At 44.6% G+C, this 16,345-nt stretch overlaps 1 protein-coding gene and 1 long non-coding RNA gene across 7 annotated transcripts in view; one reads left to right on the forward strand and one right to left on the reverse strand.

Annotated features, from left to right (window-relative positions):
* Window positions 1-16,345, reverse strand: part of LOC309641530 — a 462,249-nt gene that overhangs the window by 316,385 nt on the left and 129,519 nt on the right. The window lies entirely within an intron of this gene.
* The window catches only part of ANO2 (anoctamin 2), a 348,333-nt gene that overhangs the window by 306,541 nt on the left and 25,447 nt on the right, over window positions 1-16,345 (forward strand). For all 6 annotated transcript variants that reach the window (XM_082421522.1, XM_082421524.1, XM_082421521.1 and 3 more), the window contains one exon: window positions 4,900-5,045. In XM_082421522.1, coding sequence (XP_082277648.1) covers window positions 4,900-5,045 — 146 coding nt within the window. The remainder of the gene's footprint in view (window positions 1-4,899; window positions 5,046-16,345) is intronic.

A 16,345-nucleotide genomic window follows, 5' to 3' on the forward strand; every position in this document is an offset into this window, starting at 1 on the left:
TCACTTTCTCTCCTACTCTATGCTCCGAACATTTTGAACTCCTTTTAGTCCCTGCAGTGACCATTCTTGCACTGTCTTTGGCTGTTGCACAAATAATTCCCTCTGCCTAGAACACACACCTTCCCCTTTCACAGCTCTCTCTCACTTTCCCACGCTGCTTCTATCATCTTTCATCCTTCGGTTGGTTTACACAGCTCTTCCCCAGGGAAACCTTGCAGGTTAGGTTGCCCATGATTCCCTAAATCGCTCCCTTTATAATACTCATTATACCATATTGGTGACACTTGTTTAAGTGTCCACTTTCCCAGCTTAATTACCTCATTAAACACATCAGATGTCTTTTATTTCTTATTTATTACTTTGGTTTTGCTTTATCATTTTTAAAAATTGAAATACAGTTTATTTACAATATTGTGTTAGTTTCAGGTGTACAGCAAAGGGATTCAGCCATATATATGTATATATTCTTTTTCAGATTATTTTTCACTATACGTTACTATAAGATATTGAATATAGTTCCCTGTGTTATATAGTAAATCCTTATTGTTTATCTATTTTATGTATAATAGTTTGTATCTGTTAATCCCAAACTCCTAATTTATCCCTCCCCCGTCCCTTTACCCTTTGGTAATCGTAAGTTTGTTTTCTATGTCTGTGAGTCTGTTTCTGTTTTGTGTATAGATTCATTAGTATTATTTTTTAGATTCCACATATAAGTGATATCATATTTGTCTTTCTCTGACTTATATCACTTAGTATGATAATCTCTAGGTCCATCCATGTTGCTGCCAGTGGCAATACTTCATTCTTTTTAAACACATCAGATGTCTTATTGGTCACATGTATTTTTTCCTGGAGACCATCCTCTAGGAACCCTCCATTATCCTGTTCAGACCAGAAGTGTTTTTTCACTAAACCTTCCATACAGCTGTCAATCCCTGTTAGGTCCAACACTTGTTTTTCTGGTGGATTCTTTGCCAGATTCCATACTGTTTTCTCTATTGCTTTATATCCTTGGTTGGTGAAATTCATCCTCCAGGAACTTCATGAGAATGGAGGCATAGAAATATATCTTTTTTGAAAACTTGCATGTTTGAAAATGTCTTTATTCTGCCTTTGCACTCGTTGTATACTTTGGCTAGGTATAAAATTCTATGCTAAAAATCATTTGCCTTCTCAATGTTAATACATTTCCCTGGAGTTTTCTATTGTAAAGGGCTGATGTTGAGAATTCTAATATCCTTTTGCTTATAATTTTTAGAGACTCTATCTTTGTCCTTCTGGACCTGGAAGCTGTTAGAATCCTTTTCCTTCTTCTTAGAGTTCTGAAATCTCAAGGTGATATGTTTTGGTGGAGGTCCTTTTCTTTCTTCATTTTGGTGAGTAGGTCCTTACAATCAGAGAGTGCATGTCCTGGGACTTCCCTGGCGGTCCAGTGGTTAAGACTACGCACTTCCAATGCAGGGGGTGCGGGTTCGATCCCTAGTTGGGGAACTAAGATCCCACATGCCGTGCGGTGTGGCCAAAAAATTTTTTTTTAAAAAAGTGCATATCCTTCACCTCTGGGACATTTTCTTATATTTCTCTTGTAGTTTCTTCCCCACCATTTTCTCTGTCTTCTCTCTCTGCATAAATGTTGAAGTTCATAGATTGATTAATTTCCTTCTCTTTTCTTTCCTCTTGCCCATATATTTGTCTTTAGTTCTATTTTCTTTTTTCCCTAAGAGGTTATTGATTTTTAACTTCCTATCATTTTATTGGATTTATGTCAGATCCAGAGTTTCCCTGGTTCATTTTCTTCTCTGAATAAACTTTTTGCTCCTGTTGGTGTTGGGAAGTGGTGGTCACTTGGGCAATATGGGTGGACAGAGAGATTAGGGTCTACTGTTCCTTTAATAGTGCATTGACTAATCCCTACCTCCTGCCTTTGGTGATACCTGGTGCCTGCAATTCCTGAGCCTTTCTGAGATTTTTCAGCATGAGTTGACTTGCTTTTCCCTTCTGTCTTCCACTGTAGGTACTTGGTATTCAGCCATCACAGCTTTGCTAACTCCTTCATTCACTGTTCATCTTCCAAGATAGTCATTAATATCTCTCATACTCTACTGTATTCATGACTATTTTCTTTAACCTCGTGGTTTTATACATTTTAAAATTCATTCACTATCATTTTAGTAGCATTTCAGAAGTGGACAGGGATATATGCATGTGTTCAATTTTCCATGTTTAGTTAAAACCATTTACTATTCTTTACTAAAGATGTGGCCGAGTTTTCTGATTACTGGTACTTGGCGGAAAAGTGTTAATTTGAGTTCTGGTTCTAGACCTTCCCTTCCTCCATCCCTCTCTCCCTCCCTTCTTTTCCTTCCTTCTTTTCTTGTCTCTCTTTTCTTTATGTTTTTTCTTCATCCTGTCCTTCTGTCCCGACTCACAAACAGGGTCTCAGCCACTTCATACTATTTGGCTTCAGAATCTTTAGGTTCCATCTAGGCTTTTCTTAATTTCTTGTGATCACAGAATTATTGCTTGCTATCTTATTATGAAATATTTTATTTTACTGTTGCTTATATGGATCTCAACTCATTCTTTAGATCCTCCTGTGATGATGAGGATGAGGATGACAATGATAAGGACAATGATAGATATATTTATGGAGCTCTTGACATGTACCAAGCCCTAAATTAAGCATGTTACATAGATTATCTCCTTTAACTGACCCAATGGGCTAGTTAATATTTAGTTTCTCATCTTATAGATAAGAAAACTAAAGCTTCTGGAGTTTTCATAACTTGCCCAAGAAAATATAGCTGTTGAGTTGTAAAACTAGGTTTTAAAGAACGATTCCCTGACATCAAAGATCAGACTTTTACCCATACCACAATACTACAGGTTTCTTGATGACAAGTGGTATTAGGCAAGGCACCAATCAAAACATTATTTTGAACCATGGGATTCCCACTACTTGCCCGAACACTTTCTAACAATAGAATGAGATGCCTAATGATTTTGTGAGTGCTCCTCTGGAAATAGCTACACAGGGGTTGGATGGTCTTGTGTGAGGATGTGTGTGTGGGGAGGATTCCTGCATTCGGATGGAGCATGGACTTTACAATCCCTTTATTTTATTTTGTTTTTTTACATTAATGATAGTTAACATTTATTGAGCAGTTACCTTGTTCCAAACATGGTTGCTATTAAATTGCCTTTATATACCTTATCTCATTGAATTGACTCTAGGACCTATCTTTTAGCATCATCTTCATTTATTAAGGAGGAAACTGAGGCTACAGAGATCATTTGACTTGCACAGGGTCACACACTAGGGACTGAAGAGCTGAGATTTCAACTTACAATTATCAGGAACTATAAGCTAAAGACCAAGACAATCAGAGATTTTCCCTGAATGAGCAATAGCCACAGCAAGTTTAAACAGAGCGGTGGCTGAAGACTCACATGGGAAGTAAAGTTGATCTTCTGCTTCCCATCCTCTTGGTTCCCCTTCTCTTTTTGGTTCTTGCTCTCATGAATTCCGTGTGTCAATCCCAAGTCTCCTTCATGGAGACCTTGACCATGAATTGTGGAGGGAAAGAAACCTGGGCCAGAGCCAGAAGACCTGGGTCCTTATACCAGGCTTCAGACTGCAAGCAACTCCCAGCCACTCTGAGTCTCAGTCCTCTCAGCTGTAAAATGGTAATAATAACCTTCAATTATAGGCACAATCCCTTTAAACATTTCAAGTTTATGCTTCTGACCGTTCTGCTGTTAGTTCTCCTTCCACGGTCTCCTAGAAACTTTCTCTTAGACCAATCAGCAGAATTGGGACCTCACTCCTTATCCTCATTTCGTTCTCTGTGTATTGTGTATCAGTGGGAGGTACGAAAAGATCGTACCTTCAGGCGTTTAATTAATCTTAGCATTTAATATTAAAAATAATAATAGCTAGCATCTATTGAATGCTTACTATGTCCAGATATTGTGCTAAGGATGGTATAAACACTGTTTCACTTCATCCTCATACCAATCCCAAGAGGCTGGGCTATTATTATCTTGTTATCATTCTAGACCAAAAATGTCCTGAATGTGGTTGACTTAGTCTACTCAGTCTGCCATAACTAATACCATAGACGGGGGTGCTTAAACAACAGAAATGTGTTTTCTCACAGTTATGGAGGCTGGAAAATCCAAGGTAAGGACTGGCAGGGTTTGGTTTCTAGTGGGGGCCTTCTTCCTGGCTTTCATACGACTGTGACCTCACATGGTGGAGAGAGATTTCTGTCTCTTCCTTTTCTTACAAGGCAAACAATCCTTTGGGTTAGGACCCACCTTTATAACCCCATTTAACCATAAGTACTTCCTAAAAGCCCTGTCTTCACATATGGTCACAATGGGGCTCTGAGTTTCAACATCTGAATTTTGGGGGATACAATTCACCCCATAGCAATGGTGGACAACGTTTAGCTTGGCTTTAATGGACATACACTATTCATGTTATTAAGACATGAAAATGTTTGAGATGAGAAGATGGCATCTTTCTACTACTTTCTCAACACCCTCCCTTCCCCATGAAGAGGGTGGACAGATCACCTGTTAGAAAATAGGACTGTCTCAATGTTTGACAGGAAGGGCCAACACTCCTGTTGCTTATCAAACAGCAGGAAGAATGTAAGTTTCTTTGGGTTTGAAGAAACTTGGTCCTTTGTGGGATGATCCTTTTATTATCCAGACAAAGGACCTCCTGGGATTGTCTTTAAGAGAAAAGTAGTCTCCTTAGTGGTCCTCTCTCTGTCCTTAGATGAGAGATGGCTCCAGTATCAAAACTTAGTTGTTTTTCTCCTTTCTGTCTGCAGCACTAACCCTCTCCTCCAGAGGCTTTTGGTGACTGGTCCCTTTCTTTTCCAGGAAGCTAAAGAAACTATTTCGGAAGATGAAAAATGAGACAGAGCCTGGAGCAGCTGACTCTGCCTGTTCAAAGCATCCAAAGCAGTGGGATCTAGACTACAGCTTGGAACCATACACTGGACTGACGCCAGAGTACATGGAAATGAGTAAGATCCCATGCGCTTTCCTTCCACTGGGGGTGGGTTCAGATAAGGGCTCAGGGAGAGGGTTAGGAAAACAACTGAGGCAGCCTCTGCTCCTTCCCGGGCTTCATGGCGACACAGTGTCGCCTTCAGTGCCACGTGGAAGTTGAGGAGGGTGTGGGTAGAAGGAGCCCTGGGCTGAGAACCGGGAGCGTCTCATCACCAACTTGATACTCAAAAGGTGCCTTCTTCTTTTTGGGCCACCTGTCCTCATCTGTCAGATGACAGGTGTCGTCTCTCAGGTTCCTTCCCGTGGTTTCTACCATGAGAGGCAAATTGGGAAGTCTGATGATATTTAAGAATGGAATTTCCATTCAGAAAGAGTAAAGTAGTCCTCTGACACTTGGGACAAGGATATATAAAATCTCGACAAGGAGAATATAGGAGAGCCCCTCACTCTGATCAGGCAGGGCTGGGTAAAATGTCAGCTTTCCTCTAAAAATGGTGGGGATGTTTTGGGTAGGGGGTGAGAGGAAGATTTCTAGTTATAGTCTGATTGTTCTTGGATGAGGCCTAAGAGTAGGAGCGCGTGCAGCGCAGGCCAATAGAACACAGTCATTTCAGACATGGTTTGGAAGCCACGTGTTCTCCATCATGAGCAGTGGCCCAGCTTGGACCAGCTGCCTTCAAACACTTGGCTGCTTATTAATAATCCTGATGTTTCACTGGGGTGAATATTTGAGAAGCCTGTTTCCAAGACTTGGAACTAATGAATTAAAAACATAGGACCAAGAGGGCAGACATATCATCTAAACATTGACTCAATCTAGAGTGAACGGAGAAACATGAGTCAGATCCAACGAAAGAATCACTCAGGACTTCATATCATGGGACCCTCATTGTGTTTGCATAATGACTCCTGCCTTCTTTGGTTAATTCCTTTTAACGGGGGCTACTAATGCCTCTGTGTACCACGTACCTCACTCGTTATTTCTAATTGATATTTATCCTCTGTCTTCATAAGAGAGAGAGAGAGAGACAGAGTGTGTGTGTGTGTGTGTGTGTGTTAAGGGTAGAGGGATGGACAAGGTCTAGATGAGATGGCTAACAGAGTTCTGTTCTAGCTCTGGGGTCTCTAAAATTCCAGGCAAAGCCTGAGCTTTGTCATCTGAATAAACGCCCCAGAGAAGAAACAATCATTATGTCTGCCTCAGGAACAATAGACAAAGAAAATATCAAGACACAGTTTGTGTAAACACATAGCTCTCTGATGCTCTTTGCCTCTTGCTAAGGACTACCTCTCATCCCTCTCCAACACTGGCTGAGCCCCATATTTACGCAGAGATGACCGCTCAGATTTCAGATGTCATTCTGCGTCTGCCATCCTCTCAGAAAGAGATCGCTGCCAGATTGAGGCTTCCATTCGGGAAGGGGCTTACGCTAGAACCCCCGTAGCTCTGTCTTTCAAACCCCACCCTCCATCTCCAGTCCCTCCCCACAACCACGCAGTAATTTGTGTAGGTGTTACATGCCTGTCTGCCTGTCTGTACAGAGAGCTGGCTATTTCAAAGCTCCCTGTCTTGAGTGATTAAGAGCAGAGACCCTTGAGCCATACTCCCTGGGTTCAAATCCTGGCTCTATCACCAACTAGCTGGATAGCTTTGGGTAAATGGCTAACGCTAACCCTAGTCCTAAGCCTAACTTCATGGGATTCTTGTATCAATATATAATGAATTAATGTCTGTGAAGTGCGTAGAAGAGTGTGTAGCACAAACAAAAGCTGTGTCAAGTGTTGTTGTTTCTCCTAATGGTCTTGAGGCCCCAGGAAGGCAGGGTATAGGAAAACACGCTGTACTTTGTCAGCTACCGTCACCAAACAGACATGCACTATGTCATGTTCAGACTCGGGCACTTACCAAGTAATGAGAAGACAGAAAAAACAAGAACTAGAGGACTTGGTGATTTTTGGAAGAAGTTCACCCCAAGATTGTAGAGAGTGAAATTCATTCCATAGATTAAACAAACAAGCAAACTACTTACAGGTTATAAGGGAACAAAACAACCATAAAACAAAAAGTTTGAAAACATAAGGAAACATGTCTCCCAAAACTTTCCTCATTCAAGCCCAACTTTTGGTAGCATTTTGGTGCCATATCTTAGGCCCCTTTTGTTATTTTTAAATAACACATTTTATTTTATTTTATTTTTTTAAATAAAAATGTTCCTATTTATTTATTTATTTTAACATCTTTATTGAAGTATAATTGCTTTACAGTGGTGTGTTAATTTCTGCTTTATAACAAAGTGAATCAGCTATACATACACATATACCCCCATATCTCTTCCCTCTTGCATCTCCCTCCCTCCCACCCTCCCTATCCCACCCCTCTAGGTGGTCACAGAGCACCGAGCTGATCTCCCTGTGCTATGCGGCTGCTTCCCACTAGCTATCGGTTTTACATTTGGTAGTGTATATATGTCCATGCCACTCTCTCACTTCGTCCCAGCTTACCCTTCCCCCTCCCCGTGTCCTCAAGTCCATTCTCTAGTAGGTCTGCATCTTTATTCCCATCCTGCCCCTAGGTTCTTCATGACCTTTTTTTTTTTTTTTTTTTAAGATTCCATTTATATGTGTTAGCATACGGTATTTGTTTTTCTCTTTCTGACTTACTTCACTCTGTGTGACAGACTCTAGGTCCATCCACCTCACTACAAATAATTCAATTTCGTTTCTTTTTATGGCTGAGTAATATTCCATTGTATATATGTGCCACATCTTCTTTATCCATTCATCTGTCGATGGAGACTTAGGTTGCTTCCATGTCCTGGCTATTGTAAATAGAGCTGCAGTGAACATTGTGGTACATGACTCTTTTTGAATTATGGTTTTCTCAGGGTATATGCCCAGTAGTGGGATTGGTGGGTCATATGGTAGTTCTATTTTTAGTTTTTTAAGGAACCTCCATACTGTTCTCCATAGTGGCTGTATCAATTTACATTCCCACCAACAGTGCAGGAGGGTTCCCTTTTCTCCACACCCTCTCCAGCATTTATTGTTTGTAGATTTTTTGATGGTGGCCATTCTGACTGGTGTGAGATGATATCTCATTGTAGTTTTTATTTGCATTTCTCTACTGATTAATGATGTTGCGCATCCTTTCATGTGCTTGTTGGCAATCTGTATATCTTCTTTGGAGAAATGTCTGTTTAGGTCTTCTGCCCATTTTTGGATTGGGTTGTTTGTTTTTCTGATATTGAGCTGCATGAGCTGCTTGTAAATTTTGGAGATTAATCCTTTGTCAGTTGCTTCATTTGCAGGTATTTTCTCCCATTCTGAGGGTTGTCTTTTCTTCTTGTTTATGGTTTCGTTTGCTGTGCAAAAGTTTTTAAGTTTCATTAGGTCCCATTTGTTTATTTTTGTTTTTATTTCCATTTCTCTAGGAGGTGGGTCAAAAAGGATCTTGCTGTGATTTATGTCATAGAGTTTTCTGCCTATGTTTTCCTATAAGAGTAACACATATTTTAAACATTTAAGTATTTTAAATATTTATGAGTTAAAAAATAAAGTTGTGATCATGTGCACACACTTCTCCTTTTTCAGTTAGCCTTATATGAATAAATATTTCCAAATTGTCATATAATATTGAAAACAAACAGCTGCATAATAAATCAACCCTCTAATAAATGGATCCTAGTTTATTTACCTTTCTTCCAAGGAAGTGCCTTGGAGGCTCATTTTCCAATTTTTCCCCTGTTTTCACAAATCCGGTATATATTATTTTCGTGCATGTAATCTTTTCCACATTTGTAATTACTTCCTCAAGATATACTCCCCCAGATGTGATGGCTAGATCTAAAGAATGGCCATTGTATGGTTCTTGATTTATTTTACCAAATTGCTTTCTGAAAGGACTAGACCAGTTCCCTTCGCCATAGAACATGTACGAAATACTCTTCCAATGGGTACAAATTGTTTATTACCCTGAAGTCAAGTGATAACGAAAGAAAGATCAGTGTGCAGTCAGCTGGAGATTCCCAGCCCCCATGCCCACCTCATTCTACCTGTTGACCTGAATATTCCAGACTCATCCTTTAAGACTTAGCTTTTCACGGTGCTTCCTCTGTGAAGTCTTCCTAGCCCCATTCCTGCTGGGAGGAAGCATTAACTGCTTGCTTTCCTGTCCCAGTGTTGCATTTGGTGCACACACTGATGGTGTATCTTACAGAATTATGGTAATAGCACTCATACAGCTGTTCTTTTGCAGACCCATCTAAAGAGCAGTGAGTGAGGACCATGACTTTTCACGTCTCCTAGAGCCCAGCACATTCCCTGGCACGTGGCAGGCACTCAACATGCCTGATAAACAAAGACGAGTGAGGGAATGAATGCATTTATTTATTAATGAGGGAGAGTTTCTTAACAGAGGTAAGTTTTTAATAATTTTAAGTGGAAAATGAAGGATCGTTTTCAAAGCAGGGCTTGGTTGATGGTGGGTCAAGGATATTCTAAAGAGGTTTCCACTCCAGGTAGGAGATTGGACTTGATCCACAAGGTCCCTTCTGATTCTGAGGGTCTACTTACTAATAATTTGAGTAAGGGCAAGCATTCCAAGGCAGAAGACGGGCAAGTCCAAAGAGTCTCATGGCCGTGAGTAGCTGTTGACAAAGCAAATGGTGGTTTTGGAGTAGGGAGGGAACAGAGAAAGACCAGGGATTACTGGAGAACTGTAAGGGGGATCTGACAAGTTTGCATTTTGCATCAGGTCATAGGGAGCAGGTGTAAAATCTTGGTCAATGCTGTGACTATGTTTGAACTCTGTTTCTCTTGAGAAAAATGGGCAGCTAGTGCAGGAGGGGAATAGAGAGGGAATGAGGAAGCACAGGTGGACACATTCATTTGTTCATTCATTCTTTCATTCATGAAACATTTATAAGGCACCCAGAGGGAGGAACAAGTTTAGAGACCAGGACAGTCTCTCCAGCAATTCAGGTTGATATTGATTCAGCCTTGTCTGGGGGGAGGAAGCCTGGACCACACATGGGCTTTCCACGCTGGGTTCCACAGAAACTCACAGAACCCTTTAGGCCATTTTGCTAAGTTATCAATCATTTTAGAGACATGACTATTTTATTTTATATTTTCTATAAGTACAAGGACAGTGTTTCTTTTTTAAAAAATTATTTATTATTTAGGCTGCTCCGGGTCTTAGTTGCAGAATGTGGGATCTTTAGTTGCGGCATGCAAACTCTTAGTTGCAGCACGCATGCAGGATCTAGTTCCCTGACCAGGGATCGAACCCGGGCCCCCTGCGTTGGCAGCGCGGAGTCTTACCCACTGGACTGCCAGGCGAGTCCCAGGACAGTGTTTCTGAGTTAGATGTCTTTCATCCCTAGTATCTCTGGATGATCCTCTTCACCCTTTCAGGGAGTATTTGATCCCATGTACGATCGAAGACTAGGCTGCAGAATTAACTTTACCAAACGATGACTTCCTCTAGCAGTGTAGGCTACGTGTGGTTAGGGATGGGCTCTGGGGTCAACTGCCAGGCTTCCTGTCCTACATGGCTTGATGCTTCAAGTCAGCCAGGCCAGATTTCCTCATCTGAAAAGTGGCATCTTTTGATGAAAATAGCACCTACCTTGTAGGATGCTTCTGAAAACTAGGAGATGAATCTGGAGTAGTTAAAACACTTGGTCTGGATACGCTCTCAGTGAATATCAGCCGCCATTGTTAGTGTCAAGTGTCTGGTTTCTTTCTCTTTAATCTAGGAATTGACTAAAAACAGTCTGAAGCCCCTGCATGTAATGAGCCCTGGAGGTTCCTCCCGTCCCATCAGGCAGTAGGATCAGACAATAATGTTTAAAGACTGAGGGTACGAGATTCCAAGGCAGTCCCAAGAATCACACTCAGAAGCCTGAGATATAAACATTCCAAGATGCTTGTCCTTCCAGAGAACACAAAGGCCTTAGGGCCCTGCTTGTCAAGTCTGGCATCTCAGATGGGCTCTTTTTGTCATCTGTTTATCTCAAACCCACAAATGTTTGTTCCTCTAGTCATCCAAAAAATAATCACTATAGTCTTCCTGACTCAGGAATTCAATTATCCCTCTTAGAGCCTCCTCTGGTTTCTTAAATGCAGCCCAAGCTTTGAGGCCCTCAGGCCATTCATGTGGGTGAGGAGATGAATTTCTTCCTGTCATTACAGGGGATCTCATTTCTCTTAGTCTTGAGCTTACAGTTCTGTCAAACTCTGAATAGAAAAAGAGGTGCACTGGTGGTTGCACATTTCCTTATTTATAAGGAGTAAAAGTCAGATTGTTATTTTGAAGGGGCAAGAGCTGTCAGTCTCCCCTGCTCTCTGGATATACCCACCAAGACATGTAAGAATGACCTAGCTGATGGAACGCATGGACAGGTTCCCCCCAGAGACCAGGGCCTCTACACCCTTGCAGCTGCATCCAAGTTGTCTCACCAAGTTGCACATTTGAACTTCAGCTTTCAGGAGACGCATCCATGAATTGGTGTAGACCCTGACTTCTTTTCCGTGACTCCTTTCTGACTTTGCATCACATCTAGCTGGGGAGAGGCCTGCTCAGGATGATTCAGAGTCTTTTTTATCCATGGCTCCTTACCTCACTGGCTTTGCCTTGTCGACTGAAAAAAAAATCGCACCACCTAAGAGTTGAGAATTATGTTTTATTCGGCAGGCATGCGGAGGACTTTTAAGCCTGGGAGACTTTTGCCAAAAAACAAGAAAACAAACAAAAAAAACCAGGTATTTGGAGCATCAAAAGATTACTGTTAATTAAGGAAAAAGCAGACATCTTAAGTTAATGAATTTAGCACTTTTCTCAGTACTGTACAGGAAGATGCAGGAGTCTGGGCTCATTGAAATCATTCCTTTGATATGCACCTCAGCTATCTGGGGCCAGTATCCTGGTTTTTTTTCCCATCCCGAATCCCCTCAGGGTGCACAGTATGGGGACTGCAGTGGCTGATGGCTTGATGGCCCCAGCATCCTTTGTTTACTGATATGACAGGGTGGCTTTCTTGGTCTACAGTCTCTACTAAGAATTTTGGATTTCCATGTAAGTCCTCACCGTTCCTCCTTTGAATGACTGCAGATACATCCTAACTGCTTCTTTTTCCACTCCCTCTTTGCCTTTTCCTTCCCAGCTTTTAAAATAGCTTTTCTAAAACGCAATCCAGAACGTATTATCTTTTCTACTTAGAATCCTTCAACATTAGTTACTGAGGTCCTTGCAGATGAAGTTCAGACCCCCTAGGCACAGCATCTGAGGACACCCAGGTGTGCACATCTGGTGGGTCTAACCCGGCCTGTGTTGGCCTATTTGCTGCTGCAGGTTCTTGCTCTCCCATCCTCAGTTCTCCCATCCTCAGTTCCTCTCTTCTCCTGGACCCGCTTTGGCCCAGGAGGAAATGGCAGTGCTCTGGGGCAGACACTGAGTCTCACTCCTGTCTGCCTGCAGCACTCAGCCCTGCTCCTGGAACATAGTAACGGCTCAATAAACTATTTCTTGAAGGAATGGCCCTCCCACTCCCTTTCCTTCCATGGCAGAGAAACTGAGGCCTCCTTGCTCTTTATCCCGTGATATTTGGGCCGGCCTCCCATTTCATTGTGGTCATATTTATTATTATTATTATTATTATTTTTTTTTTTGGCCACGCTGCACGGCATGTGGGATCTTACTTCCCTGACCAGGGTCGAACCCGCGCCCCCTGCAGTGGAAGCGCAGAGTCTTAACTACTGGACCACCAGGGAAGTCCTTTTTATTATTTTTTATATGCAGCAATTTGCATCTCCCAAGACCCAAGCGAGACACGTGTATCATCGGAGTGTCCCTCCAAGAAAAGTCATTTCTGGTTTTCATTTGCTCCTTGGCCTTCAGGGGTGCAGTCACTGATCCCTGTGGAAGTGGGCAGAGGGCGGTGTTGCCCCCAGACTTGCACTGAAACTCAGCCCAGTTTCACATCCTGGCCCCTGCAGCGCCCCTCCCCGCCGGGGGCAATACTGTGTCAGGCCCCGAGCAGGCACTCGGGGCACAGAGGCAACAAAGGGGGCCGGGCCCTCCAGGACCTCAGGGTCTAGAGGCAGAGAGTGATGGGCCAGTGGTTACAGGAAAGGGCCTCCTTGTCACAGAAAAAATGCAGCCCCCTCTGCTTGCGTCTGAGAGGCTGGGGGTCTCTGGCTGCCTTGTGCCTTAGCAGAGGTGCATGACCGAGGGCTGTCCGTTCTCCTCTGCCCCCGGCCTGTGACCGCTCACCCACCAAGCTTCCTTGGGTCCCCCAGAAAGTGCCGACAGGGGCAGGACAGACTCTGCACTGGGAACAAGACTCTTGTCTCCCAGCTGCCACCTCAGGCTTGTTTTGAGACTTCAGATGAGGCCAGGAAGAGACTGCATCTCGGGGAACACACTTCTCAGCCCGTCTGCTCAGAGACTTGGTTCCGTGACTCTTTTCCGGGTTCTCTACCACATTTATGGTCTCGCCACCCTCCAGGCCCCTGGCTCAGAAGCCGGGACATCACTGTTCGTTCACTCTGCTGTCTGCACGCCTCCCCTCCGGCAGGGCTGGTCTTTCTCTGGAGTGTCTCTGGAAGTTGCTCCTTCCGTTCCCTTCAGCCTCTTATAGCCTCCTACCCCTGGTGCTTTCCCTGCCACACCCTCAGTGCCACCACTCACAGCCGCCAGCGTCTCCCTACAGCCTTCTGATTCTTTTCCTACGGTGGTGTTGGTCTTACCATCCATTGTTCAGAAGCCTCTAGCGTGCCCACATCCTGAGCAAGGCCTTGGAGAGGCAGCTTTTCCATTTATTCACCCTGAGATCCTTTTACACATTCTTAGTGCCGCCAGAGTGAACCCACCAAGCGCTCCTTACCCACAGCCCACACGTCACTCTGTTTCTGCCTGACCGTGTCTGTGCCCCTTGCCCTGGCATTCCCTGTGTCTTCTCACCCCCATGGACAAAACCGGTTCTGTGTCACCTCCTGCTCAAAGGGTCCCTTCCCTTCCCTCCCCTTGCCCCTCCCCCCGTCCACAGTATTTTAGTCCCCCCTCCCTCCCAGGTTTTCAGACAAGCCGCCTCCCAAGACAGCCATACCCTACTGGAAGCTAATTTCAGGGCCTCGCATGGGCCCTGAAAACACTGGAGAAGTCTGCAAAGGGGTGACTGAATAAATGAGGGTACCCTTTATCTAGCTTTGGCCTATCCGGGCTGAAACAATCTTACTTGTAGTGGTGCTGGCGTCCACTCTCATATATTATTAACAGGCTGATAATCCCGTGAGTGGATTATCAAGAGTGGCGGTTATCCTTCTTTCTCTTTCTCTGCCTCCTCCTCCTTCCACGCCCCCTCTCCCCCTCCCCTTCGTGGCTGCCTTCTCCCCTCCCCCACCCCAGGCCTATTATGAGCTCCTTTCCGGGGACTAAGCCAGGGAAACAGGAGAAGGAGTAATGTGAGCCCGTCCACGTCCATGCTGCTCACAGGTAGTGCACTGGGAAAGAAGACAGAAGGTGGGAGAGAAGACAGAAGTCCAGATGTCAGAACCTTGCTGGAGGCAATAGTTTCTGCATCCCCCTGGGTACCTAAGGCTCAGCAACGGCAATCGTACCATGACTTCCCATTTCTCTGCACCCCTGTCTTCAAAACCCCTTTGATCTTCAGATGATCCCTGTAGGGTAAAGGGAGCAGTATCTCTCCTTCCCACCTTCCCAGGGCTTCAGGGGTCTTGGATGTGAATCCGGCTCTGCCTGTATCCAGCAGGGTGACTTTGGACACGTCACAACATCTTTCTGGACCTCGTTTCCTCCTCAGCATCATAGGGAGTTAGACCACATGATGAATTTTTCCTTGCAGAGGTGCAACCCACTGGCTTGCGGTCTTAACCAGTTGTGTAATGTGTCACCAGTAATGTGCTGCTACTACTGCTAATATATTTCAAAAAGCATAAGGTAAAACAGGGTCAGTGTCACCCTCACCTTCTCACATTGCTAGATTAGTTTTGAGTGAGAGAGCAGGGAGGTGTCTGCAGGCACAAAACCTCACTACCCCAGTAGAAGCAAGTGGTGTGCAGAATCGTCATTCATCGAGTGTCTTGATAAGAATTAAGACTTTCAAGCCAGGTCACCCCCAGGGTCCCTAACCTGGGCCAGATCGCCTCCAGGGTCCCTTTCCTGGACTAGGTGACCCCCAGGGCCCCTTACCTGGGCCAGATTACCCCCAGGGTCCCATCCGGTGCTGACATCCTAGTTCATACGTACCAGCTCGACAGTGCATCTCAAAACCAAGAGGCCCAGGGTGTGATACAAGTTGCTTCGGGTCACCCCGAAGACCCATTAGTGGAACTGAGACTAGAGTCTTTTTCCAGACCATTCCACAGGAGAATCCCATCAGGACCAATAGGAACTTGGGCTTCAGTGGAGGCATGGGGCAGAGTGAGGTTTCCTCTTTCTGTCCCAATGGGCTAGACCTCCCCAGTCCCAGAAAGGCCCTTGTCTTGGGCTTTGAACAAAAATGAGAGCAGTGAAACCAAAGCTGCCCACTCCCTCTGGTGTGCCTGACACGGTGATCCCTGGCCCTGCTCTCAGCTGTCAGCTTCCTTCCCTGTGATCCCCAGGACCACCCATGCTGACAGGAAGTACACTGAGCCCACTCGGGGCCTGTTGGTTGTAATGGTGAGGCAGGTCATCAGAAGAGGGAGGCGGCAGGGAGAGATGTATTATATTTACATTTTTCTAAGTTGAGCTGGAACTGGGGCCCAGCGGGCCTGGGGGGAGGGGCCACGAGGCGAAGGGGAGGCTGGGAGTCGGCCCGAGGAGGGGGCGGTGGTGGTGGGGAGCCCCGTCTGGGCAGGTTGGGTGGTGGGGAATGGGCTGGCCCCAGACAAAGAGAAACCCAAGAGGGAGAGGGAGGGATTAGACTGCAAAACCTGGGAGGGGAGCGGTCAGCTTTCGAGGGAATCTCCAATATCAAACCCTTTTCCTGAAGAGCTTACTAAGGACTTCAAGGGTAATCCCCCTTCCCCGGCTCGGAGGGGAGGGAAGAATGCTGGCCTGGGAGCAGCCATGACATTAATCATCACTGGCCCCCACCTCAGAGCGGGCTTCCAGCGCCTTCGCCACAGACCCCTCACAGCCCAGCTGTGGACTTTTCCTCAAGGCCTGACGAGAGGAATTTCTTTAGTTGCTTTAAGAGCTGTGAGCTAAGGCCTCCGGACGCTCACAGCCTTTGACTTCTACAGAGCGGAATTTGGCATAAAAACGTAGGCCGGAATTTAATCCCTCTAAGAGGAGTTTGGTGACTAG

This window comes from Balaenoptera physalus, assembly GCF_965194825.1.
Source record: "Balaenoptera physalus genome assembly, chromosome: 13".
Taxonomy (NCBI): domain Eukaryota; kingdom Metazoa; phylum Chordata; class Mammalia; order Artiodactyla; family Balaenopteridae; genus Balaenoptera; species Balaenoptera physalus.